Consider the following 27,403-nt stretch of genomic DNA (forward strand, 5'->3'; position numbering starts at 1 on the left):
ACCCAATGTGGAGGAAGTAGCTTTAAGGATTTGTTGAAAAGTCGTGGATATTTGACCAAAGGTTTCTTTGAGGTAACCATTCTTGCCTTCATCTTCTTTTGTGGTAGATTCTTCAAGAGAGGCCACCTTAGGCTTGAAAGTTCCATTGAGCTTTGGGCAAGCGAGTTCAATGTGACCCGGTTCATAGCGATGATGACATACAATAATTTTTCTTCCTCTATTGTAGTTTCCTTGCTTACCAAAGTGGGGGGCTTGTAGGTTTTTACATTATTGCCAGGTTTAGAAACGACAAGCACTTCATCAACATTCTTACTCATCCCAAGTCGTGTTTCTTCTTGGGTGATCTCGGCAATAGCGTCCTCTATAGGAGGAAAGATGGATCTATGGAGAAGTGATGACTTCACTTGCTCAAATTCGGGACGTAGCCCAAATAAGAATTTGAACAATCTATCTTGTTCCATTTGCTTTTGTCTTAATTCGACATCTTCCATAGCAACCCATTTTGGCTCTAAAAGATCCAACTCATCCCATAGTGGGTTTAAAGCACTATAGTAGTCTTGAATACTTGAATCACCTTGTTTGGTGGTTCTAATTTTTTCTTGCAAAAAATAAGCTCTTGCAAGATCCTTTTGGGTATATATACCCTTCATAAAAAACCAAGCCCGATGAAATTTAGTTATATTAGCACATACCTTGAGTTTGACGTTGTTCATGAACCAAGAAAGGATTTTTGCGTGATTGTTTTCCCAATCTTCTACTTCCTTTTGATGATTTTCAATGACTTTGAGGCGAGCATCTCCCTCAAGAGCCTTTTCTTGTCCACCTTCGATCTTTGTGAGCTCTAATTTAGGTTCTGGAATGAAACCCATAACATAATCCCAAAGTTTTTTGCCTTTGAAATTATTTTTCATTGCCGATGCCCACATTATGTAATTCTTTCCATTGAGTTTGAAGGATAGATCGATTTTTGCTTCCATAATGCCACCAAGAAGTGAGAAGAAGGGAGACAATAGATGAAAAATATACGTACCACACTTCTTCCTCTAAGAATCGAGTGGCTTTGATACCATGTAATGAGATATGCGAAAATACAAGGAGTGTTATAAGCACTTACAATGTCCTACAATGGACAAACAAAAGAGACAATAGCCAAGTCCACAAAGGGACAACACATACACATGCCTTGAGATAGGCAAAAATATAGAAGTCTCTTTATTGAAAAAGCGAGAGCTCTCAAGCATGAAAATATACAAAGGGGGTCACCCCTATTTATACAAAGAATCAAAGGAAAAAAGGAGGGCTAAAAGGCCTCAAAAGAAGAGCCCAAAAGGGGGCTCCCATGGAGTCATTGGAAGCCCCCAACGACTCTATGGTGGAGCCCCTTTTTGGCTATTACAAAAAATAAGAAAATAAAAAAGAAAAAGAAAAAAAACCTAATTAAAAGAAATATAGTTGTTTTATAAAACAACTATGTGAAAAGACATAAATACCCCTATCGGGTATTACACACACACACACACACACACACACACACACATATATATATATATATATATATATATATATATGTGTGTGTGTGTGTGTGTGAAGTCAACCACATGCTGGGTGCGACACTTGGACACAGCTTCTTGGTGATATGTGAAGTCAACCACACTGAGGTCCATTTCTATCCAAAAGTAGATTCAGTTAACCTTAATCAAGTCCATTTTTATCAATATATATATATATATATATATATATATATATATATATATATATATATATATATATACACACACAAACACCCCGCACCCCGCAAAGTTTTAATAACAACTTTCTCATTAACTTGGTACAAGAATTTTAGTTGCATAATCACCCGTTTTACATAATGGAAAACTTCTAACTGTTTGGAGTTTACCTCCATTACAATATCAGTTATGTACTTCACCATGGTGAAAGGAGTCAAGTACTAAAAGAGTTTCCAATATGTTTTTGTTTTTTCATTTTGTATGTATGTCTGTGAGAGAGAGAGGAAGGGGTAAGGAATGTTTAGCATTTGTGATTGTAGACTCCTTATGTTTCCTGCAGTTTGTATGTGGACCCAATGATGGATCGATCTGACTTCAACAATGTATGCTGTTGAGCTTTTTCTTTTTCTGGTGCTTTTTATTTTATTCAATCAAGCTATTCCTTCTTTTTCATTTATCTCTTTGTTGTTGTAATTTGATGTTTATGTTTTACATTGTCATGTTAGATTCTAGAGCAAAACAATGGTGACCTAAGTGTTACCTTTCAGAAATTTTTGGAGCAGGTAATTGGATCCTCTTGAGCACTTAGAAATGATTTTTCTCCTTAGTTTCAGTTTAGTCTGTCTCGGACTTCTAGCAGTGAAAACTTACTTTTCATTGGTCTGCAGGATCTTAGCCATATCAAATCTCAAAAGACAAAACCTTCCAATTCAAAAGGTGTGTTATATCTGTCACTGACATATTTTGTTTGCTGTAGTATCTTAATTTTGGAATATATGATCTTAGTTCATGTGTAAAGCAGGACATTTCTGGTTGATGGAGTTTAGATTACGTAAATCTATTATGCTAAGATGACATTTTTAGTTAATGTTAGAATTGTTCTTGGGTTTTCCATTAAATTTATTTGGACCTATTAGCTGATCTATGTTAGTAGCTGATATGTGCCATTTGCATGATTTGCAATATTTATAAGCATGTCTTTTGTGTGGATTCAAGTGTCATTTGCATCTTAGATAGTGTTCAGTTTGTGTTGTTTTGTCAGCATGTCAAACACACCCTCAAAGTATAACTTTGGAAAAGGTAAAATTCTTTTCCAACCATGATTGCATGAAGTGTATATTGGGCCTGGGCTTTTAGAGGTAAGAAAGCCAACTTCAAGTGTTGTGGGTTTGTTGGAGGCAGAATATTATCTTTGAGGAGCAAGAAGCTAATGCCATAACTAGAGGAAGGGTCAAGGCCAAATAGGGTCTCATCACCTTAATGCATGGTATGTATATGTGCATGCACACACACTTGCACCAAGAAAAGTATTTAGATAAAAGTCCCTATTTGGTGGATTTGGGGATAGAATTGAATCTTCCTATTTTTGGGTGAGGCAAACAATAAACATTCACATAAATGCTAGATTCCCATACATTGAGAGGAAAACATGTCACCAGTTGATTGTTGCTTCATTAATGAGAAGATTAACATGGAAATATAAACTCCACATGCACCATCTTCTTTATTCAACTGGACTTTCAGTAGATCAAGACTTGTAAAACTTGAGCAGCCAAGAGTTTTTTTTTTTCAATTAAGACAGATATTGAGCAAGCCAAGGACAATGTAGATGAGCAATATTACTCTCTCTCTCTCTCTCTCTCTGGTCCCATCTGTGATCTTCTACAATCATGAGGAATGAGATACATGGAAATTGAAGGTGATATTTTAGTGCATCCTGGTTGCACGATGATACTTTATACTAGAGAGTAAATTATAGCTTGTAAAAGAAAAAGGAGAAATATATCTCATCCGAAAATTTCAATTGCTTTTCTTCACAAAGAAGAAACTTTTGCCAAGCTTTTTGTGTACGGAAAAATAGTTTCTTTGTTAGAACTATGCTAAAGATCATGAGGTGATGGAAATACCATGAAAACCAAATTTTATCTGATTTTAGAGGAAAAGGTTCTACAAAGGAGAAAAGGTAAAAGGATTCATCTTCAACTTTCTTGAGGATTTCCAAAGTTGAAGATGAGTTGATCTAAGAATTATACCGCAGTTCTTTTCTGAGTTCTATGAAATTTCACCTGTGTATCCACTAAAAAAGAAAAAAATTGCTTGGTTTAAAGGCTTTTTAGATATACAGATTTCTGTCTGGACTCTGGCATTTTGTAAGATTCCATCATTTTTTGCCCCAAATGTGAGTGTAAATCTTAATGATGCAATTATGGTGAACCTATGTAACAGGGATTCGTTTTGGGATGAAGGTGTTGTTGTTGTATGTAACAGGGATTCGGCTAGCCGGGTGCGGTCAACCCGACCCTGGGTGCGTTGACCGCGCACCCAGGGTCATTTCGGTCCATTTTTTGGATTTTGAAAGTGCAGCATCCCCGCCCCCTCACCCATGTGACATAGTGGTGAACCATATATTCTTCTCATTTTGAAGACATGCTAGTTATTTTTGTTAAGGATTAGGTTATGCACATTATAAAAATGTATAGTTGAGATTAAAATCTATTTTTATGCTTTTATTCACATAATGATCTTTTTTAATTATACATTGTTTATTTGGTTAGTGAATATTAGTGGCACATATTTTGCATTTCTGAGAAAGGGAAATGTCAACGCCCAATTTGTTTTCCTTTGATCCATTTTGCTTTCATCAAGCCCAGTAGTATATCATTTACATTTATTTTGTTAAATCTCTGTATGCCAGCATATTATTAGGTGAGTAGCTGTGCAAGGTAAGATGACCCTTGCTTGATGTTTGCTGTCCTCTGAGTCGAGCATCAAGAAAGTTGTAAAGGGTCTCTTATCTGTTAAAGCACTCTTAGAATGAGCTTTTGACTTTTGTCAATGTTCAACCAAATTGAGATTCTCTTGGTAATTGGTATCTTCAAAAAGCTGCCTCTGTTCATTTGTGTGGTCTTTGACAAAAATATTTACCAGTTATAAAATATTCTCTGTACAGGTAAAGGCAAAGCTAAAACACCTGTTGACAAGAAGCTGAAGCGTGAAGCATCCAGTGACAAGAAGAAGAAAGAATCACCCAGTGACAAGAAGAAGCAAGGATCATCCAGTAGGAAGCGGAAGCAAGCAGCATCCAGTGACAAGAAGGAAGAAGTATCTACTGAAAAGAAGAAGCGAGAAGCATCCAGTAGCAGGAAGCAGAAGCAAGAAGCATCCAGTAGCAAGAAGCAAGATGCATCCAGTTTGGCTGACAAAGATACAGATGTTTCGATCCCTGTAAGTTTCTTCCCTTTGTTCAAATCATGTTCTCTTTCTAGGTTGAGAATCAAAACCCAGGTTGACCTAAAGATTATGTAGTGGCCTTATTCGATTATTTTTTCCTTTTTTATTTTTTGTTGTGTTGCATTCTTTTCTTATTGGGGCCTGGGGGACGGGCAAATGTTTTTGAATGATCCAGCTCAACTTTGGTAAATAATCTACTTTGGGATTTTTTTTTATATTTAGTTGATTGAGCCAATTGCATTTCAAAGGTTTAGAAGATGATTCTGGCAAACAAAAACAGTATTATATGGTTGTCTGGTGAAAGATTATTGAACCAATTATCCAGCCTTCAGCCAGTTGTGTGTCCTATTTCAAACCCCTTGTTAAAGCAAAGGTTCTTCATTCTCAGGTGCTTCCTCATTCAGTAGAATAATGATAACCAAAGCCCTCCTGTCTGGTACTCTAGGTGCCTAATTCATATGTCGCTACAATGCTTAACCATAGGTTGGCCTGAGTTTGGCATTTTACTCAGATTTCATGGGCATAGGGCTTGTCGGTTTTTGTAAAAGTTCTTGAACCTATGGACCAGGTCGAGTTAGCAGGAACTGATTGTCTGAATCTTAGATCAGTTAAATACTTGCTAAGAAAGTGGAGAATCTTACTGACCTATCAATCTTAGCAAGCAAGTGACTATAGTCTACTGGATTGTGTTGTTGTCATGAGTGGTCTTTCACCCAAAGTAGTTACAAATGTTTTTAGGTGGAAATATATGATTCAAAGAGCTGAGACAGCTAATTTGGTCCAAACCCGACTGTTGGTGTCCCTAGTTACATTAAACACTAACAGTTGCATGGTCCAACTAGGCTGCTTGATGCATTATCAGACTTCTCTTTTGTGTTGACATAATTGGGAATCTTTTAACATCTCAATCAGGTGCTTGATCCTTCAGACAGTATTTCTGATAAAAGAGCAAGGCAACAAAGGGTGATGCGTTCACTTGGTCTTGTTGCTCCATGTGGTTCACCATTCGAGCGGCTCACCAGTGAAGAGACACAGGCCCCATAATAGTATTGCTACAATGTTTCCATTGAGATTGTAGATATCTGTATGAACCTCCATCATCTGATCTATTCTCTCCATCCGTTTCCATCGAAGAAAGTTACAGATGAACCTTTAAGTTTCGTAAGGTTTTGTTGCTCCTGCATGTACACTTTACCAATCAATATATCTCGTTTTGTTATTGATGAATGCGCTTGTTTATAGATAGTTGATGTCTGTAGAGGCCAGGCAAACGCAACTCCAATTTTTTTGAAAGATTTTTTGTACAAATGTGATAGGATACAAGTAGTTAAAGTAAGTCATGCATCTGTTTTTTTGGCCAGGCACCTAGCTAAACTGGCTAGGTCGGGGATATCCAAAATATGAAGGATAATCGCCTGGACTGGCATCCTTCAAAGGAAGTCATTTAAATCTACGGTTATTACATTGAATTAATGAACTGGTAGGGGTCTGCCTAACCCCAGCTTGCCTTTCCAAAAAAAAAAATGGAGATTTTTTCAGAGCTTCAACATAAATTGAGCAATTTTTGATACCCCAAATAGTTTTAAGCGGGTTCCTATCTTTCATCCCATTTAATTAAAAATAGATCCCTATTAGTTTAAATCAGGTTAATACTGAAGAATTAATAGTTGATAGTGACTACACCCTTCAGTTGACTTTGTTTCTTCTATATCTAACCTGAAATTATTGAGTTTCCATTATAACGACCGTTGAGATTTTTTATTTTTGATTCATAAATGAAAGGAAATCAATAATTAAGGGCTTGCATGTTTCATGTAATTTTAATGGGACAATGATGAGCTGGCATCACTTCCCCTCAAGGGAAGCCTCTTTGAAAGAGCGACCTTGGAGATAAAGTGTTTCTCCGGGGGGGGGGGGGGGGGGTATGAATTCATTTTTACCGGAAAGCTGCTGTTTTTTATATTTTCCATTTATTATGTGGGGCCCTACCGTATATTTCTCATAGAGATTTTGTTTCACTCTTTGCAAGAAAGAGGTCCTATTTCTTAGGAAAGAGAGCCTCTTTCATAGGAAATGGCATGAAACAAATGCTCCCTGTGTGAAACAAACATGTAATCATCACAGTGGAAAAGTGTCATGCTAACACAAGTGGACCCCATCTGTGCTAGCAGGACTTTGTAGAGAGCTGTACCACTTCCCATGTAACAGTGGTCCCTTCCATGGAATGAAACAAACAGGCCTTTAATGTTTTATGTGATAAATACCCTAAATGGAAAAGATACAGAGCTTTTAATAAAGTGAACAGTAATCTTTTCCTTGGTGTGATTTTAATGTAGGTGACTTTATGGAGTTTACATTAGTTTGAATGAGCACAATAGGAAACATTAACCTAATAAGAAATATTGCTTTAATGTGCTCCTAGCAAATGCCCTGTTGCCTATTCAACTTCTTATCCCATCCCGTGCCTTGTGACAGTGACCTTGCCGCTGAGCCTTTCAATCAGTTGCCTGCCAAAGCCAGACATGTCCACACTTGGTATTTCTATTTATAAACCAAATGGTGCATAGAACGCCTGCTTGACTATCTGTGTTCCCTGTCTCCAAGTTGTTGCCTGATCTTATTAAGATGATTTTGCTTTTGGCAATCACATTGAAAAGCCTTCACCTTGATCAGCTGAGACAAACAAACATTGAGTACTGACCCAGGTAAAATGCCGATTCACCCTGAGAGCTACCATTTTTTTTCCTTTTTTCCCTTCATGATGACAATATCTGCTATGCATTTAGAAGATTGGCAAGACCTAAGGGAAAGGGTAGCTAATGGGGATCTGCTATTTGCACGTTGCTTTCTTCAGCAGACTTGTGTTGTTCTCACGAGTTGCAGACAGCAGGACTCAACAATCTGTTTGATACTTTTGCATATTGCCTATGAAATGTTAACACCATGTTAACTAGCTTGCAATAAAAATGTCATTTTGGTTTTGCTGAAATAAGCGTGGATTCATGAATTCTGTAACTTTATTGATAGTTGGTTTGTACATACATTGTTTTACTTTTGCTTTTGCTGCAAGAAGTTTAAGCAGCTCGCCTTTTACAATTGTCATGTTTGTCAGATTTGCAACATTGGTGCTCCCTTCTTGAACATTTTCTTCTCCATGAATATTCTGTGCTCTACAATGTCATTTTGGTTTTGCTGAAATAAGCGTGAATTCATGAATTCTGTAACTTTATTGATAGTTGGTTTGTACATGCATTGTTTTACTTTTGCTTTTGCTGCAAGAAGTTTCAGCTCGCCTTTTACAATTGTCATGTTTGTCAGATTTGCAACATTGGTGCTCCCTTCTTGAACATTTTCTTCTCCATGAATATTCTGTGCTCTACAACCTATAGAAGGGATGATGGACAAGTGGGAAAGCAGAATATTTTACAGAGTAATTAATTATTAATCATGGTTGTGGGTTGTTAGTGAACAGCACACAGGTGTTTTTCACCCCACAAGGCTACTTCTGTATTGAAGGCATCCATTTTTTTTACCTGAAAACCACCTTCCTACTGTCATACAGATCTTCCATTACATAACAAAATGCGTTTGACCAAATAATATGTTGCCTATGACAAATATAGGCGGCACTTTGAGAATGCTTTGATAGTCTGAAAAAACGAGATTATTCCACAGAAAATTTGGGATATTTTTAATGGATATATATTTGTTAATCATTTGTACATGAAATCTAGTGGAAAACACCATTTTTTCACATTGTCTTCTTTTTTGTAGATTTAGCCTTATAAATGTGATCTATTAGTTGCTTTAGTAGAAATCATGTTTTTTCAGCCTGCAAGTTGGTTTTCCAAGGGCTTCAAAAAACAATGGCTCACATTATACCAAAATTTTATGACTTAAAAAATCACATTTTTATATTTATAAAAGGTCATTTAAAATGTGATCTCCAGTTAAAAAAAACATCACACATCTATGTGGTGAGATTGAATACCTTAAAAAGGGGCAAATTTTGGCAGATGGTGCGTTGGTGGGCAACAAGCTTTGAGGAAAAATGTTTCAGTAGCCTGTATGCCATGGGAAGGTTACAATTTGAAGGCGTGGTATGTGGTACTCGTAGATACAACTAGCACCTACGATTTTTCAACTAGATTATATATACAATAGACAATAGCAAATATATATCCTTTTCTAATATGTTGCCTACTATGAAAATATCATAATTTTGATATTATATTAATATGATAAAAACACTTTTATAATATTTTTATGTTTTTAGATGTTCTTGTAGTTATGTATTTCTTATATTTTTACTTTTATATATCCTGTGTTTTATTGAGACTTTCTCCAAAACAAAAACTTATCATGAGAATTTTCTTCGAGATTTTCTCAAACTCCGAGATTGGTGCCATTTCTAAATAGGGTTTGAGAGAGTGCGGATCAAGTGCAATCACATGGCACAAAAATTATGCATTAAGCACCTGATTTCCCTCCATCAGGCCTTGGGCCCCACAACTGATAGGCCCTCTCCCAAAAATGGAGGGTGATCAGGTGCTTAATGCACAAATATTTGTGCAATTCACAGTTTGTGAAGCGCAAGTCACTATGCTGAACCAGAAGGTCTTGAAAGTCCTAAGAACCTTGGAGTCTTGGATGGCCTGCCATCAAATGCACTACTGATGGATGGCGTCCAAAGGTCCACCTTCCTCAGCAGCACCCCGTTCATGGACGGGTGCACCACAAGTCCTTGTGGATCCCGTATGTCTTTAGACGGATTCCTTGGGCCTGATCCGCTTTCTTAATCATCATTAGATATAGCCTTTGGATGTAAACGGTTCGGATTGGGTGGGATGTAGCCAATACCAAATCTGACTAATCGGATATTGGCTAATTGGATTCGGATTCGGATGGAAAAAAGCTAATATCGAATCCAAAAAGTTACATGTCGGATACTGTTATGAAATCCTAAACAGAATCCAAACCTGATTACTAATCAGATTTAGTCTTCTTAACTAAATCCAACCGATTCAATTCAGAATCGGGTTGGATATCGAATATATGTTAGCGAAAAGATCAGGTGCAATATGATTACACAAATATTTGTACATTAAGCACCTCATCACCCTCCATCTTGGGAACCGGGACTATTAAGTGTGGGACCCAAGACCTGATGGAGGGTGATGGGGGAGATTAATGCACAATTTTTTGTGCAATCATATTGCACCCGATCCGGACTCTATATGCTAGCACCCGGATTTGGCATAGGTTCTACTTGTCCCAGTCGGACTGATTCCGGACCCTATCAACTTTCATCCAATCTCTAATTATATCCGACTCGGGTTTGATCCGTAGAATGTATGTAGTTGCACCCTGGTGGTTGCTGCTAGTAACGAGCAACTTATTGCACCTAATCAAACTGCCAACAGCTAAAAAGACTGCAAGAACGACCACCAAGTCTGTCTGTCTCGCTTTCATTTGAATGCTTGGAGCCACAGAAGGAAGTGATTTTGTTCACCATTCTGCTCTCTCCCTAATCAGCCACCCATGACTATTCGCCGTAGGACCAAAAGATGCATTCCCATCTTCTGCTTCTACGATACCCGATTGCCCATCACCATCTTCTTCTCTCCTTCTCTTCTTTGTGCAAGCCTACACCAAGAATCCGACTACCCACCTCCTGTTATGCCTTCTTCTGTTGTTGCTATCACTCTTCCGCTACCTACAATTCACTCTTGAACGAGTGCTCCTCTCTAAGAGAAGTCAAAGTGATCCATGCACACATCATCACCAAGGGGTTCTCTTCGAATCTTTCGTTGACCACCAAGCTCATAAGCGTTTCCAATGTTGTAAGCGTTAGTATGGACTATGCGCGCCAACTGTTTGACGTAATGCCTCAGAGAGATGTGTTCACTTGGAACACTGTTATCAGAGGTTACGCTGATTCCAGGCCGTGTGAAGAGGCTCTTGTTCTATACAGCCAGATGCACAGGGAGGGTCTGCAGCCGGACCACTTCACCTTTCCGTTTGTGGTTCGCTCGTGTGCTGTTCTGTCAGCTCTTTCTGAAGGGAAGCAATCACATTGCAGTGTAATTAAGAATTGTTTCAGTTCCGATATCTTTGTTCAGACCTCGCTGGTGGCAATGTATTCTCAGTGTGGTGATATGCACAATGCACAGTTGATTTTCAGTGAGATGGAGGTGAAAAATACAGCTTCATGGACGGCTATGGTCGCTGGTTATGTTCAAAATGCATTTTTTAAGGAGGCTTTAGAGGCTTTCAGTCAGATGTTGGAATCAGAAGTAAGGCCAAATTCGATTACATTGGTGAGCGTTCTTCCTGCCTGTGCAAATTTGGATCAACTCTACCAAGGAATGCTGATTCATGCTTATGCATTTAATTTAGGATTGGATTCAGATATTTCTTTGGTGAATGCTTTGATCTCGATGTATTCAAAATGCAAGAATGTTGATATTGCTAGGTCTTTGTTTGATAGGATGCATGTTAGAAACTTAGTTTCTTGGAATGCCATGATCGCTGCTTATGAAAATAATGATGAGGGGAGGAAAGCTATCAGGCTATTCAGACGAATGCAGACTGAGGGTGTTGAGTGTGATTACATAACAATGGTTAGTGTAATTGCCACCTGTGCTAGGTTAGGGGCTCTAAACACGGGGAGACAGATGCATGAGTTAGTAGAAATGAAGGGGTTCGATTCCAACCCCTCGATTAGTCATGCACTTCTTGACATGTATGCAAAATGTGGTAGTGTAGAATTGGCACGTAAAGCATTTGATAATTTAAATCAGAAAAGTATCTTATCTTGGAGTGCTATGATTGGGGCATATGCAGCACATGGACATGGTAGGGATGCCCTTTTGCTCTTTGATGACATGCGGAACCAAGGAGTGAAGCCAAATGCTTTTACTTTCACGGCCATTTTAACTGCTTGCAGTCATGCGAGTCTTGTGGAAGGACAGAAGCATTTTGATAGCATGAGAAGAGATCACGGCCTTGTACCTGGTCTTGAGCACTACACATGTATGGTGGACCTTCTTGGTCGTGCTGATCGACTGGTTGAAGCATATGATTTCATCGAGAAAATGCCAATGCAGCCTGATGCTGGCGTTTGGGCAGCCCTGCTTGGTGCTTGTAGAATTCACCGCAACGTGGAGCTGGCCGAGCTTGTGACTGAACAGATCTTCAAATTGGATCATCAAACTATTAACTGTTATGTTCTTATGTCAAATATCTATGCTGAAGCTGGTAGATGGGATGATGTAGTTCGGTTAAGAAAGTTGATAAAAGAACAACAGCTGAGAAAGGTTCCTGGTCGAAGCTTGGTGGAGATAAACCATAGATTCCGCACATTCGTTTCAGGTCCAGGGTTATGCCCCTCGTGACCGTATATGTTGAAAAGTTTAATCATCAAGTATTAGGCATGTTCTGTTCCTCAGAATCTTTTCTGGCCACACATTTATACCCAAAAGGAACTACATGGTATTAATCCCATGTTTCTGTTTTGGTAAGCCTCTGACGGAGATGAGCAGAAATCACATGATATTTAAATGTATCGATTATGCCCAATATTTATTCACTGGTGCCTTGTGCATCAGGTTCTATCATCTCCATTGCAAGTAGCAACTATGAGCGGCAACTGTAGATACACGAGTAAATGGAAATCACAATTTTATAAGATGGAAAATTCTTCTGCATTTTTGTTTCTGTAACATGCTGGAAATAGTCAAAATTTCACGATTTATGCTCAATGTTAAATGAAGAGAATATCTTCATCTCAAACTTGATGGCACTTGGAATTGCTTGTTGCCCGAAAGAGGAGAGAAACTTGGAATTGAACATAACTACATTATGCAATGTACAGTTATTTTATTTCTTGCCAGCCTGTTTTATCTGGTCATATGAAAGCAACTGTTGTTTAGATTACAGAATGACTCCAAGCGGAACAGTATATAATGACATAAGGAAGGATGTTGTAGAAATGCGCTGAACAATTGTGATACAGAGGTTGAAGTAGATGCGGTGGGCTATACAGATTACAAGCTTGCCAAGGTTGGTCAGGAACATCCCAAGTAATTTATTGCATGGAACTGTGTAGCAGAAGCATGCAGATCAAACTTCCTATGTAATATATTCATGTCATGGTAGTTGTAACACTAATCATACCATCCGTTGTCTGATACAAATTTGGAATCTTGGAATTCTTCATGTAGGAACACAAACAGGTGCAATCCTGGCCACCAGCACCAACAGCTTCAGTTGAAGTTGACAACTGAAATACCATCTCTTTCTTGGAGTCCTGCTCAGCCCTCAAAATTTTGGTTTGGAATTCTACATATCCAGCATATATAGTAATAAAAGTTCTTCAGTTACTCTCAACCATTGGTGATAGAAATGATGTTTCCAAGATCTTTGGAAATAGTGGAGAAAATTAATGTTGTGTCTTGAATTCTAGATCTCTTCCGAACCATGACCCGATTCAAAAATATTTTGGTGTCTGTGGAATGTAAACCTTCACTGGGGTTTGTTGTGGTGGCAGAGGGATTTGGCTGTTAGGCCCGAAACCGGAGCCCACCACAAACCCCTCCAGGGGTGTGCGGGTGGAGTCCCTGCAGTATGAACTTGTATAGTTTTGTAACTTTTTCTTTTTTATACAGGCTAGGGTTTTATGCCTTTCGTCATATATATATATATATATATATATATATATATATATATATATATATATATATATATATATATATATATATATATATATATATATATATATATATATATATAGCCACCTCCTTTGAGAGTAGGGTTTGAGAGTTTCGGGTGTATTGTTGATTAACGTTTTGAGAGCTCTATATCTCACCTCTGTATTTCCCTTAGATCTAGCTAGTGGATTTTTGCTCCTCTTTCGCCCATTGACGTAGGCCTGTGTGCCGAATCACATAAATCTTGTATCTTATCTTGTTTTCTTTCTTCTGTCTATCTTGTGGTTTGCTTGGTTTAGATTGTAGTTTTCATAACAATTAATTATGGCTTGTTTGATATTCAATAATCGCTTACCTCCTAGAGCATCTTAGAAGGCGTGCTGTTTCAAGTATTGAAGGAACAAGGGAACTTAAGAGTGTAGAAAAAAGTTATATATTGAAAGAGTAGGTTTGTTTCTTGTATTTCAATGTATTTTAGGTACGAAAGGTGTTAGAAATGAAAGCATTCTATTATTGAACTTTGCTAGAATATATCAATGGGTTATTAGATATTCTATTGAACTTTGCTGGAATATATCAATGGGTTAATAGATGAATAGCTTAAAATGTTTAGCCAGATTATTTTGCTTCTACTCTGGTCACAGTTTGGTTCTATTTTTAATTTCAATTGTGTTCTTACTCTCTCGCACAGTCCAACATGGAATTCTTGTACCCTTAGAGTTATTGTTAACATATCAAAAATTTAGAGAGAGAGAGAGAGAGAGAGAGAGAGAGAGAGAGAGAGAGAGAGAGAGAGAGAGAGAGAGAGAAAGGTCTTTGAATATCAAGCACAAAATTCCTATTCCATTCAAGTCAAGATGGAGAGAGGTTAAAGGGAAATTGTTAAGCAAGCATGGTATATTCTGTAGCAATTTCTCTGTGGGCAGCAGGTTTGCTAGAAATGTGGCTCTTTTTCTTTTCCACCTCATTGTGAAAAGCAAAAAATTACAGTTCCTTTGCACAATGGCCTTTCTTGGCACTGATACTGTAGTTACGGCGTGCTGTTTCTCGAGCATGAAGCCTTACAGTTGGTGTGTCCCATGTCCCCATCTAGGGGAGAACAGTTAGAGACTTAGATTCATATTGTACATAACTGATCATCGGTTATATTCAATCCCTGCCGTTCATCTCACTTGGGATATGTGATCCCGTCCACTGTGGAAGCTGTGGGGCCCACATAAAAGCATGGACAAAATCAGCAGTTGCAGCTCATACTGGTGGTCTCTGGCCGTTGATCACCAGGATGGACGGGGTGATGCCGAATCATCTATGCTCGACAGATCACTTTATGTATTCTCATCGTCAAAGGTGCCTCTGAACTTATTTGCTCTACGGATGCACACGAGCTGAGTTTGAGCCGAGCTTGGGCTGGCTCGGATCGGCTAATTAGAAAAATCTGGTTGTTCAAGTTCCGCATGATCTCAATTCGAGCTTGAGCAACGTGTCCATGATCAGCTCAAGTCAAACTCCAGCTAAGCTTGGCTCGGAGCCGATCATCTTTAATTAGCATAAAAAGGCTCTTGAAATCCGTGTGAAATGTTATGAAATGATTATCATCAACGGTGGGATTCAAACTCACTCGTCTTTTTGCATGTGACCAACATGTTACCCATTAAGATAAGACCTTTTGTTAATCATTCAACTAACAAAATAATATATGTATATGAAAACTATGTCCTTATAAACTATATATGTAAAACGAGCCTAATCGGGCTTATTTGAGCTCAATTGCCTGTTGAGGCTGCCCTCATTTATATATACCGAGCCTGAGTTCTTGCTCAAGCTCAGCTCATTTATTTTCTTTGATGAGTTCGAGCAGAGCTTAAACGGGTCAGGCCGAGCTAACTCGGCTCTTGTGCAGCCCTAATTTGCTCCATGCGTGTGCGCATGTGGTGTGTGTAGGGATGTAAACAGATAATGTAGGCTTTACTGAGTACGACATATGCCTAATCTAATTCAAATTCAGATGGAAATGTGTACTAACGAATTCTGATCTGACTAGCTTAAAATAGTTAATTGGATATTTTTTTGTACATAATCGGATCTGCTTATATGTGGGACTCTGGATTCTTATTGGACTCGACATTCAGATGTAAAACTCCATACTAAAATCCGAAACAATCATCAGATGTGCTTTACTTTACTGAATCCAAACTACAACGAATACATTTGTTTTAAAATGTACAAAGATGCTTGAGATAGAAGATAGAGTGATGATGCTACTAATGACATGATATATCAAAATCAAACAAACTTACTCACCTAAAAAGGAAAACATGAAGAAACCTAAAGAGTACAAGACTGACTTTGCACGGGTCAGCAGACGACCAAAGAGGCTTGTTATTAAGCCAAGCCATCATTTTTTATTAAGAAACAATAGTGTGATTTATTTAAGGTACTGTTGGAAGGCATCGCTGAGGACCGTCTCTGACTGCAAAGAAGCCCTGAGCACGTCTACACACTGTAAACAAAACCAGAAATATGTTGATGTGTTTTAAGACATTAGAAAATGCTACAGAGTTCATACTTCAGACCGATTTGATTATGTACAAATTCCTGTAATAATATGGTGTAGTACCTTTTAAGCATAAATGAAAATAGCCGATTTGATTATGTACAAATTCCTGTAATAATACGGTGTAGTACCTTTTAAGCATAAATGAAAATAGCCGATTCAGGTCAGTATCATATTGATTTTCTAGAGATACAATACGTATCTGCCGATAAGCACCGATACTGACAACATTGATTATCCCAAAAAAAGCGCATGAACACATGATTGGCTTTTAAACATATAAAAAATAACACCCACCTACGCTTAGATGTTATGACTTATGAGCTCTCAATCGACCCACTCTTAGATGTTATGAATTTCTGATTGACCTAACCTCTTTTCTAATGATACAAACAGATCGGTGTTCTGACCCATAACTTTTAGAAAAGAAGTGTGGTGGGGACGGTGGGGAAAGAGAAGGGTAGAGGGTATTTTCATCATTTTAAAACATTTAGGGTCTGTTTGGGCTCGGTATCTGGGATGGGTGTTTATGGAGTTTATGCATTCTAGCAAGTGGCAGCTGCCAAATCCATCCTTTAGTGTAAATACAAAGGAGAAAGAGCCTCACTTCCCATCCCAAATGCATAAACGCCCATACTAGAGTCGAGATTCCAAACGGGACCACCACGGGAGTTTGATAAACGCCCATCCCAGCGCCGATATATACTCCAAACAGGTCCTTAACTCAGGTTGAACGCTTACAGGTAAGGTAGGTCACAGCAAGTCCTTATTTGACAATTTTCTGAGAAAACTTAGTCCTGTATTAGAAATTTCAAAAAAGACAAGTTTTTTTATGAAAAACAGGCAAAAGGTAGGTTTTAAATGAAAATTATATCTCTATGTGAGGAGAGCAGACAGGTCAAAGTGTATACATTCGATTCCGTAGTTATATTCAATTTCCGCTGAACATCCCACTTGATGCAGGTTTGCAGGAAGGATGGGCCCTACTCTCATGTTTCTTTAAGTGAGAAGCACAGTTCCCTTTGAGATGAGAATTGAATATGGGATAATGTTTGCTACTCTCGTAAGTTTCAACATTCTATTGAAAACTTTTTATTTATTTATTGAAAACTGGCCGTTGGATAATGTTTTTCCAAAGAGTATTGTCAGATTATTTTTGGGGTTAAAAAATCAGTAGCTTATAATGTATTAAATTTTTTACACTAAAAAAATAGCATTTTTATATAAAAAAAATACACTCCAAGGGTCACTGCTTACTATTTTGACTACGTTAAACGTATCCATAAAGTTTTCAATTAGGTTGAGCAGATCAAATGATCCGCCCAGAGTACTTTACAAAGTATTCGGGGCACACAAAACACAGAAAATCGCCTGTGCAACACTCGCATCCAGCGCTGATCTGTGTTTACAAAGGAAATCGCTGCACGCTCAAGTGATTTTCTATGTTTTGTGTGGCCTGAGTACTTTGTAGTTATACTGAAACATGCCTAGCTTATTGAGAAAGCGAGATTCTACCTCGGCCTTTCCCACACTGATTTCTTTATCCTCCAATACGTTCGTATCAGTTATGTCCAGCTTCTTCAGAAGGGAGAGAGTGGTTATGGGCAACACAAACAGATCGTCTGTTATGCAGTAACAGACGAGATCCTTGACGGTCCTCCCACCTCCTTCCACCAACCTCGGAGCAGCTGGACGAAGAGTCACGTCGATGTCCATCACTCTCCCGCAACTATCACAATGATCCTTGGGGTCGGTCGTTATATAGTTCCGGCAATAGGTATGGTAGCCACCATTGCACCTGTAGTATTTGGTTGGTGGCACCGTCGACGGTAAAGGCGAGGGGAGGATGGCGAGCAGAGGTTTCCCCAGCAGAGGATTGATCTCTGGCGCCAGCAGAACGTTCTTCGTCACGGGGTGCTCCATGTACGCGTCGTCCAGGGCCTCTAGGCTTCCGTACAGGCTGGTCAGGCTCCCCGGCATGGCCTCCTCCGACAGGAGTTTGGTCACCGCCTTGAGAGGGAGGGTGAGCAAACTGAACAGAAAGTCTACGAATTCCTTGCCTGCTTCCGCGTATAAGATCTTCTTCTCCTTTGTGTTGATCACCAGCTTGATAGAATGCTTCTTCTCCGTAGTGGCCGACATTGCTCTTTGAAACAAAGGCGCTTGAAGAAGAAGATGGTGGCACGTATTTGTTTCCCTACGTGCATGTCTTGGGCAGAGTGGATGCAGGTGGGTATATATATATATATATATATATATAGAGAGAGAGAGAGAGAGAGAGAGAGAGAGAGTAATACCTACCTTAAATGAAAAGCCACTTGTTGTTTTTATTGAGCAGACCTTGGACAAGACAAGTGCATGTGCCTTGCAAGAAAAGAAAGGAATTATTCTTTTGGTAGGGTTCAGGTGCACCATGCACACAGTTCGGTTTTCACTCATCTCCATGTCATATCCTCATCTTCGTACCCCCCTTAAATCTTATGATGCAAGTTGTTTTCATCAAATATGATCGTATAGATAGATTCAACATGGTCGATTTAATAAAAAACGTCCCTTGAATCAATTTTTTTTTTAAAAAAAAAATATGATTTTTCTTAAATCACAAAATTTTGTATTTTTTTAACCATTGCTTTTTTAATCGTCAATGTTGAGCCGGGCTTTTATTAGTCCATTTGTTCAGATTTATGCTTTAGCTGTTTTGAATTTGATTATACAAAATGACCCGAAGATAATCATAAATGGAATTTGGTGAGGAAAAAGGATGTGAACCTATAACATGTGATGCCATATAATCTTAAGTAAATCCCAGACATCCGACTGATACATCTGGACTACAAGGAATGTTAATCCACATTCTCGTGAGGATGTGGACTAATCCTAACCATTGGTTTGGACAGTTAGAAATCGGACATTGGATGGATCCAATCATATGTCGTATGATGTGATCCTTGTTCTTCGATGAAAAATTTAGACTTGATAAGGGTGATCCAGATTCCAAGGGAGTCTTCTCACCATGTTGAAATATCGTTTAGATAATGTTAAACCTTGTTTAAGTCGGACTAGATTTTCTCAGCAGATTCAAACTCAATCCAAGCTGTTTACGTCTCTTTCTTGTGCTCATTGTTCTCGAAACAGATCCAGTGTTCGGGGCTGAACACTTATTAAGTGTTCTGTTAACTCTGGGGTGCCACGTAGTGGCTGCCACCTTTATTAAAGAGTGGGGCCCTATGCCAGGTCCCGCCTGTAAAAAGATGTTTGCCCACGAACACTAAGGGCCTGTTTGGAATCTTGGGCGCTGGGATGAGCGTTTATGCATTTGGTGGTCTTAAGGTAAAATTTTGGTCAAACTACCTTGGCGGTCCTGTTTGGAATCTTGGTGCTGGTATGGGAGTTTTTGCATTTGGTGCTCCCAAGGTAAAATCTTGATCAATCTACCTTGGGGGTCCTGTTTGGAATCTCGGCGCTGGGATGGGAGTTTTTGCATTTGGTGCTCCCAAGGTAAAATCTTGATCAATCTACCTTGGGGGTCCTGTTTGGAATCTCGGCGCTGGGATGTGCCTTTATGTACTTTGTATTTACACTAAATCATGGATTTGGCAGCTGCTACTTCAAATGCATAAACTCCCATCTCAGCGCTACATATTCCAAACAGGCCCTAAAGGTTTTATTCCATGTTCTTGTTACCTTTTGCCCAAAGCCGGCAGCATTGTCAAGGGGATACCTTACTTAGTCCGCCATGTCTATTTTTCTAAATCATTTTTAAGTATTTAATACAATGTTGTCAGAATCGGTTTTGGAATCGAAATGATTTTCCAGGAAAAAAATGTGCTGTCCTAAATTGAATAAGATTGGAAACAGTTTATTAAAAATAAATTTTTAAAAAAATTAAAATCCATTGCTATCAATGACACCGACACATATGGATATTGTTTTAATATTTTTAAATATTTTTTAATATTTTAATAATATTTTTTTGGCTAGGACAACGAGAAAATCCTATCACAATTGGCACAATATTCAAAGCAGTTCCGCTTATCCCCTATGTTATCCCTATCTTCATACCCTGAAATTTCATTGGTACAAATTTTTTTTATTCAGACTCCACAGATGTGATCTACATCATTCATTTAGTGGAGATGGACATTAAAATCACCCAAATCCAACCTGTGTGCTGGGATTTTTGGCAATTAAAAAATTAACGGTTGGCAAAACACAAAATTTTGTGATTTAAAAACTCATTTTTTTGTCAAAAAAATATGATCCAAATGATTATTATTATTAAATAACCAAGAAAAAGCCATATACAGAGTCAGATTTGATCAAAACAACTTGCATCGTTAAATTTAATAGGGGTTATGAAGATGGGGGATGACTGAAACCGAATTGCACAATATTGGTAGGGCTTTAGTTAATACCCTCGAGGTCTTCCCTGCCCACCAGAGAATACATGTAGCTTTGAACTTGTGGCAAGGAACACCCCTTATAGGTTTCAAACTCGTGCTATTGGATCAACTTGGCCACGTTTAGTCATTTACAAGTAGTTGCCTAACTAGATGAGTGGAGTTCTTGTGGATACCATATTTTTAGAGTTTGAACTTCTAGAAACCTAAAATAATAAAGCAAACAATCTTGAATTGCCAATACCAACGGGGTCGTTGTTTGTCTGGTAGGAGTTAGTGCATGTCACCTTGTGTTGGACGTTGCAGGTGATGAGTTGTGGAGCCTGATTCAAAGTTTTTTGCCCTTGTAGTAGGGGGTCCGAGGACTCCTCTCGGCATGGGTCCCCCAAAAGAATTTTTTGGGGGCTTATGTTTGGGACCCGATTTCTTTTTGGATCAGACCCGACTTGTTTAGTTTTAGGGTTGTTGCCCTTGCCTTATAAATTCTTTCTTTTATTTCTCTCTTGTAACAGTCGAAAAGAGCAATAAAGGTTTTTCACTGGGCGGCCGTGGTTTTTTACTCTTTCGGATTTGAGGAGAGGTTTTTCCATGTAAATCTCTGTGTCTTTGTTGTGTTTAGATTGATCGTTCTTGTTTATTGTTTCCTTCGGTTGTTTCTTGCTTGCGGTTTTCTTAACAACTTGTATCAAAGCGAGGTTCGAGTTTTTTTTCTTGTGAGAAACACTTCTCAGTAGTAGAACGTGAATTTTCATCATTTTATGGCTTTGAGTCGAAGTGGTTTGTGAGTACATGAATATCTATCGTACTGCGATCTCATTAAAACAGGAAAAAATTTGTCGAAGCAAGAATATAAGAAGGTAAGATAAAGATCGATTGGTTCGATGGAAAAGATTTTGGTTTCTGAAAGATACAGATCAAGGATCTATTGTATCAAAAGAAACTATATCAGCCTCTATCGGGAAAGAGACTGAAGGCGATGGGGAAAGAAGAATGGTTATTGTTGAATCGGTAAGCTCTAGGTGTGATTCGTCTCACCTTGTCTCGCAATGTTGCGTTTAACATTGCAAATGAGAAGACGACGATGGATTTGATGGCGGCATTGTCAAACATGTATGAGAAGCCATCTGTGTCTAATAAGGTATACTTAATGCGTCGGTTATTCAATCTGAAGATGGTCGAAGGGGCTTCTGTGATCGATCACATCAACGAGTTCAACACCATCACGAGTCAGTTGAGTTCTGTGAGTATCAATTTTGATAATGAGGTAAAAGCCCTTATTTTACTCTCCTCCTTACCCGAGAGTTGGGGTGCGACTGTAACTGCGGTTAGCAATTCTTCTGGGCAAAAGAAATTGAAACTTCTGGAAATCCGAGACCTAATTCTTAGTGAGGATATTCGTAGAAAAGAGTCAAGAGAATCATCAGGTGCTGCCTTGAGTATCGAAGGTAGAGGGAGACCTTTTCAACGAAATCAAAATTCAAACCATGAAAAGTCAAGGTCAAAAGGAAGGAGTAAGTCGAGACCTCAAGGTGATCTTGTGTGTTGGAACTGCGACAAGAAAGGTCACCTAAAACGAGATTGCAAAGCCCCAAGAAAGAAACGAAACCAGAACCAGGAGAATGATCAGCCCGTAAATACGATGGTTGAAGAAACGTCATTTGAGGATGCTCTGATCTTGAGCGTGGACAGTCTGATCAAATTATGGATTCTAGACTCAAACACCTCATTTCAGTCCACTTCATGCAAAGAGTTTATGCACAACTTTATGGCCAAAAAACTCAGTAAGGTTTATTTAGTTGATGATGAGCAGTTAGATATTATGGGGAGGGGTGATGTGCATATTAGAACTGCTTGTGGGTCCAAATGGATATTGCATAATGTTCGTTATATACTCAGTTTAAAGAGAAATCTGATCTCAATAGATCAGTTGAATAGTGCCGGATATAGAACGGTATTTGGTAATGACTCTTGGAAAATTGTGAAAGGGATCCTAGTTGTTGCACAGAGAAGAAAATTGGGAACCCTTTACATGATTGATAACAATAGGGACATTGTTGCATCCCTGAGTTCGGAAGCAAATGTTAAGTTATGGCACTATAGACTTGGTCATATGAGAAAGAAAGGGATGAAAGTGTTAGCATCAAATGGGTTACTGCCAGATCTGAAGTCTGTACATGCTGGTTTCTGTGAGGATTGTGTGCTAGGCAAACAGAAACGGGTCAGTTTCTTCAAGATCGAAAGAGAACCGAAGGTAGAGAAACTGAAGTTGGTGCACACTGATGTTTGGGGGTCAATCCCTGTATGTTCCCTTGGAGGCTCATGATACTATGTGACCTTCATTGATGACTCCACTAGGAAGGTATGGGTTTATTTTTTGAAAAATAAATCTGATGTGTTTATCGCTTTTAAGAAGTGGAAAATAGAGGTGGAAAATGAGACCGGGTTAAAGGTCAAGGGCTTACGATCTGACAATGGGGGCGAGTATGACAGTGCAGAGTTCAAAGCATTTTATGTAGAAAACAGAATTAAAATGACTCAGACTGTTCCAAATCGACCACAACAAAATGGAGTCGCTGAGAGGATGAACCGAAATCTCAATGAGCGTGCAAGGAGCATGAGACTGCACGCGAGTTTGCCAAAGGCATTCTGGGTTGATGCAATCAACACCACAGCTTATCTTATCAACCGAGGTCCCTCAGTCCCACTCGATCTAAAGCTGCCGAAAGAAGAATAGACGGGAAAGAAGGTAAATCTCTCTCATTTAAGAAATTTTTGTTGTATTTCCTATGTACACATTGACTGTGAGAAAAGGGATAAGCTAGATGCTAAGGCCCTAAAATGTTATTTTATTGGATATGGTTCAAATTACTTTGGTTATCGTTTCTGGGATGAACAAAGTGTGAAAGTAATAAGAACTAATGATGTAACATTCAATGAGAATATATTCTATAAGGATAAGCTCAGTGTAGAATTAGAGGGTAGAGGGAAACAGGGAGAGATGATAAGAGAGATTTATTTGGAGGAAATCTCAATAAATATCCCTGTTGAGAATTCTGAGACAATTGAGGTAGACTCTAACACAGAGCCAGTCACTCCTGCACCTGAGTTGAGGAGATTTGTTCAAGTACCGAAACCTTTGACTCGATATTCCTCATCTTTACACTATTTACTGTTGACTGACTTTGGTGAGCCAGAATATTTTTCTAAGGCAATGCAGGTGAAAGATTCGGTTAAGTGGGAGTTAGCAATGCAAGATGAAATCAAGTCTTTGCAAAAGAATGAGACTTGGGTGCTAACCAAATTACCAAAGAGGAAGAAAGCATTGTTGAACAAATGGGTGTACAGAGTGAAAGATGAGCCTAAGGCAACAAGAGGTACATGGTAAGATTGGTAGTTAAGGGATTGTTGCAAAAGAAGGGGATTGACTACACTGAGATATTCTTCCCCGTGGTGAAGTTGACTACCATCAAGACAATTCTTGGTATTGTGGTTGCCGAAAACTTGTACCTAGAGCAGTTGGATGTGAAAACTGCTTTTCTTCATGGGGACTTGCATGAGGAAATCTATATGGTGAAGTCAGAAGGGTTCAAGGCTCCGAAAAAAGAAGACTTGGTGTGCAAACTAAAGAAGAGTTTATATGGCTTAAAACAAGCCTCTAGGCAATGGTATAAGAAGTTTGACACCTTCATGTGTAACTGTGGGTGCACCAGATTCGAGTTGGACCATTGTTGTTACTATAAGAACTTTGGTGAGACTTGCATTATTTTGCTTTTGTATGTAGATGACATGCTTGTTGCAGGTTCTAGCATGCAGAAAATCAACATACTTAAGCGGCAATTGTCAAAAGAGTTTGAGATGAAGGACTTGGGCCTAGCAAACCAGATTCTTGGTATGCGAATCACTCGGGATAGAGAGAAGGGAACTTTAAACCTATCACAGAAAAAATATATTGAAAAGGTGGTGGAGAGGTTTAGAGTTCAAGATGCAAAGCCTAGGAGCACCCCGCTGGAAAGTCACTTCAAACTCTCGAAGGAGCAATCACCAAAGACAAACGAGAAGCGAGAAAAAATGGCTAAGGTCTCATATGCCTCAGTTGTTGGCAGTCTCATGTATGCCATGGTGTGCACCAAACCGAACATTGCTCATGCAGTGGGAGTTGTGAGCCATTATATGGCGGATCCCGAACTAGAGCATTGGGAAGCTTTGAAGTGGCTATTGAGATATTTGAAGGGTATATCAGGTATGTTACTTTGTTTCAGTGAGAGAAGTGCAAACTTGCAAGGTTTTGTAGATGCAGACCTTGGTGGAGACGTGGACGGGCGAAAGAGCACTTCTGGATATGTGTTTACACTTGGTAACACAGCGATCAGCTGGATGTCAAGACTTCATAAATGTGTTGCCCTCTCAACCACAGAAGCTGAATATATTGCTATTTCTGAAGCCGGAAAGGAGATGGTGTGGTTGAAGAATTTTTTGAAGGAGGTCGACAAGGAATAGGACAGAAGTGTTCTCTTCAGTGACAGTCAAAGTGCTTTATGCCTTGCAAAGAATCCAGTATTTCATTCAAGGACAAAGCACATTCAATTGAGGTATCATTACATTCGAGAGATGATAAATGATGGGATGTTGTCATTAGAGAAGACCCTTGATACCAAGAATCCAGCAGACATGTTGACAAAGGGTGTGACCACTGAGAAACTGAGGTTGTGCATTGCCTCAGTTGGACTCCTTCATTGAGCATGAGGGAGGGTTGTCGTTCCAGAGATACATAGAAGAGATTAGGAAGACAAGATAGATGGAGGTCCTTTTTGTATCAGTCTTCAAGTGGGAGATTGATGAGTTGCAGAGCTTGATTTTGAGTTTTTTGCCCTTGCAGTAGGAGGGTTTGGAGGCTCCCCCCGACGCGGGTCCTCTGGAAGAATTTTTTGGAGGGCTTATGTTTGGGACCTGGTTTCTTTTTGGATCAGACCTGACTTGTTTAGGTTTAGGGTTGTCGCCCTCGCCTTATAAATTCTTTCTTTTCTTTCTCTCTTGTAACAGTCGAAAAAAGCAATAAAGGTTTTTCTCTGGGCGGCCGTAGTTTTTTACTCTCTCTCGGATTTAAGGAGAGGTTTTTCCACGTAAATCTCTGTGTCTTTGTTGTGTTTAGATTGATCGTTCTTGTTTATTGTTTCCTTTGGTTGTTTCTTGCTTGCGGTTTTCCTAACAGCAGGTTCAAAACCCAATGGTATAGTTGTATAACTAGTAGGGTCTGCCTAACCTCAGTTTGTCCTTCAAAAAAAAACTTGAATTGCCAATCAGTTCACCAACATCCTTTTCAAATACATTATCATTTCTTTCCAAAAAAAAAACACAAGCGCAACCCAAATCAGCTTTAGCAATGCCAATGTCCCACTAAACCTTGTGTTTATCTTTTTTCCATATAGTTTACTTGATTTTCAGATTCTATGTATAGCCACTCCATCATTGCCCATTAACAACACATGGTTAACCTCGATCAGCTTATAACCTGATGCAAGGGTGGATCTGGATTGGGGTCAATCCACAAAGAATAAGAGAGGCAAGCTCCATCGTAGGGCTAGGGCTATGTGTTTTAGAATAAATATATTATTTTGAAGTTTGTAATTAGTTTTTTATGATGAATTATTCTAAACTTTGATTATCCTTCCTCTTTTTTCTCATTAAACCCTTTTCCCTCATAGTATGATAGTGTAGTGTAGTAGATCTTCGTGAATCAAGCAACTGATTTGCATCAGTAGCCAACCAAAACCTGACCTACTTGTGAGAGGGCCACCCAACCTACCACCATATCAAAAAGTGGGTTGGGGCACCACCTCCCCTCTCATTTCTCTACGTAGGGATGGGTGGAAGACCCCTGTCTACTCTTTAGGAGGGAGTGATTCCTCACTGGACTGGTTTCCTCCTGTACTGGTTCATCCTTAAATAGAGTTCAGGGTTCGTAGCCCATTTCTAATGGTTTTGGAACAGTTTCAACCTAAAATCTGGTTGAACCCAACCCATTTTTGTTTCCAAACTTTGCGGGTTGGATTCCAAACTTGTATTTTGGTCTCTATGTACAAAACTCAAGCCAAAATAGACCTCAACGAAGCTCAGTTTGCAATTAGATCGGGTCAAGGCCGGGCCCAATATCATTTAGGGTATGGATTGGGCCTAAACCAGACTTTAAATCCCACAAACTTGATCCATAACCCATCCCAATCCAATCCGGGTCCAGTGAATTCCAATTTGATCATATGATCCAATCATATTTTAACCATGCCCACAACCTGAACCAAAATCCAAACCCTAACCCAAATCGAGAACCAACTCTACCAATACCCAAACCAGCCACATCCTCTATTAAATCCAATACAAAGGCTACCCCATCATCACCTAAAACTCATATTTTAGACCTATAAGAACCCAAGGTCCACTTGGTTGCTCAGATCTATGGCCCACACATCATAGAGTTCAGCTAGGGTGGCATGTGCCTACATCAAAAGCAGATCAACATCAACATGATCAGAGAGGTTCTAGAGTTCTTGCAGACACATTCCTAGAGAGGAACTCATTTCAACACAACACGAGAAAGAGCAGCATATCGGTTCGGAGAGTCCAACAACGAGAATAAAATATTTGGCTTATGCATCCTATAAGGTATATTGAGCAAGTTGATCCAATAACACGAGTTCGAAACCTATAAGGGGTATTCCTTGCCACAAGTTGGAAGCTACCTGTATTCTCTGGTGGGCAGGGAAGACCTGGAGGGTATTGACTAAA

The 27,403-nt window shown here is 39.0% G+C and overlaps 2 protein-coding genes and 1 pseudogene across 2 annotated transcripts; 2 read left to right on the plus strand and 1 right to left on the minus strand.

Annotated features, from left to right (window-relative positions):
• Nucleotides 1–2,072: 2,072 nt before the first annotated feature.
• Nucleotides 2,073–6,134, plus strand: LOC149846855 (uncharacterized). The gene is made up of 5 exons (XM_089998175.1): nt 2,073–2,110; nt 2,234–2,290; nt 2,396–2,444; nt 4,678–4,952; nt 5,871–6,134. Exons 1-5 carry the CDS (start codon nt 2,084–2,086, stop codon nt 6,000–6,002), a joined length of 540 nt encoding a protein of 179 aa, XP_089854301.1. The 5' UTR covers nt 2,073–2,083; the 3' UTR covers nt 6,003–6,134.
• Nucleotides 6,135–10,843: 4,709 nt separating this feature from the next.
• Nucleotides 10,844–12,355, plus strand: LOC149846856 (putative pentatricopeptide repeat-containing protein At3g11460, mitochondrial pseudogene; annotated as a pseudogene).
• A 5,308-nt stretch (nt 12,356–17,663) lies between these two features.
• LOC149846857 (uncharacterized) lies at nt 17,664–18,365 on the minus strand. Its single transcript, XM_089992744.1, has one exon. The coding sequence runs from the start codon at nt 18,363–18,365 to the stop codon at nt 17,664–17,666; it is 702 nt and encodes a 233-aa protein (XP_089848870.1).
• Nucleotides 18,366–27,403: the final 9,038 nt, after the last annotated feature.

Source organism: Nuphar pumila, chromosome 2 (assembly GCF_984573655.1).
Source record: "Nuphar pumila chromosome 2, dmNupPumi1.hap1.1, whole genome shotgun sequence".
Lineage (NCBI taxonomy): Eukaryota > Viridiplantae > Streptophyta > Magnoliopsida > Nymphaeales > Nymphaeaceae > Nuphar > Nuphar pumila.

Coding starts and splice junctions, on each gene's coding strand:
- LOC149846855 (XM_089998175.1), top strand. CDS start 2,084: ATGATGGATCGATCTGACTTCAACAAT. Junction 2,111..2,233: donor ATCGATCTGACTTCAACAAT/GTATGCTGTTGA, acceptor TTGTCATGTTAG/ATTCTAGAGCAAAACAATGG. Junction 2,291..2,395: donor TTCAGAAATTTTTGGAGCAG/GTAATTGGATCC, acceptor ATTGGTCTGCAG/GATCTTAGCCATATCAAATC.
- LOC149846857 (XM_089992744.1), bottom strand. CDS start 18,365: ATGTCGGCCACTACGGAGAAGAAGCATTCTATCAAGCTGGTGATCAAC.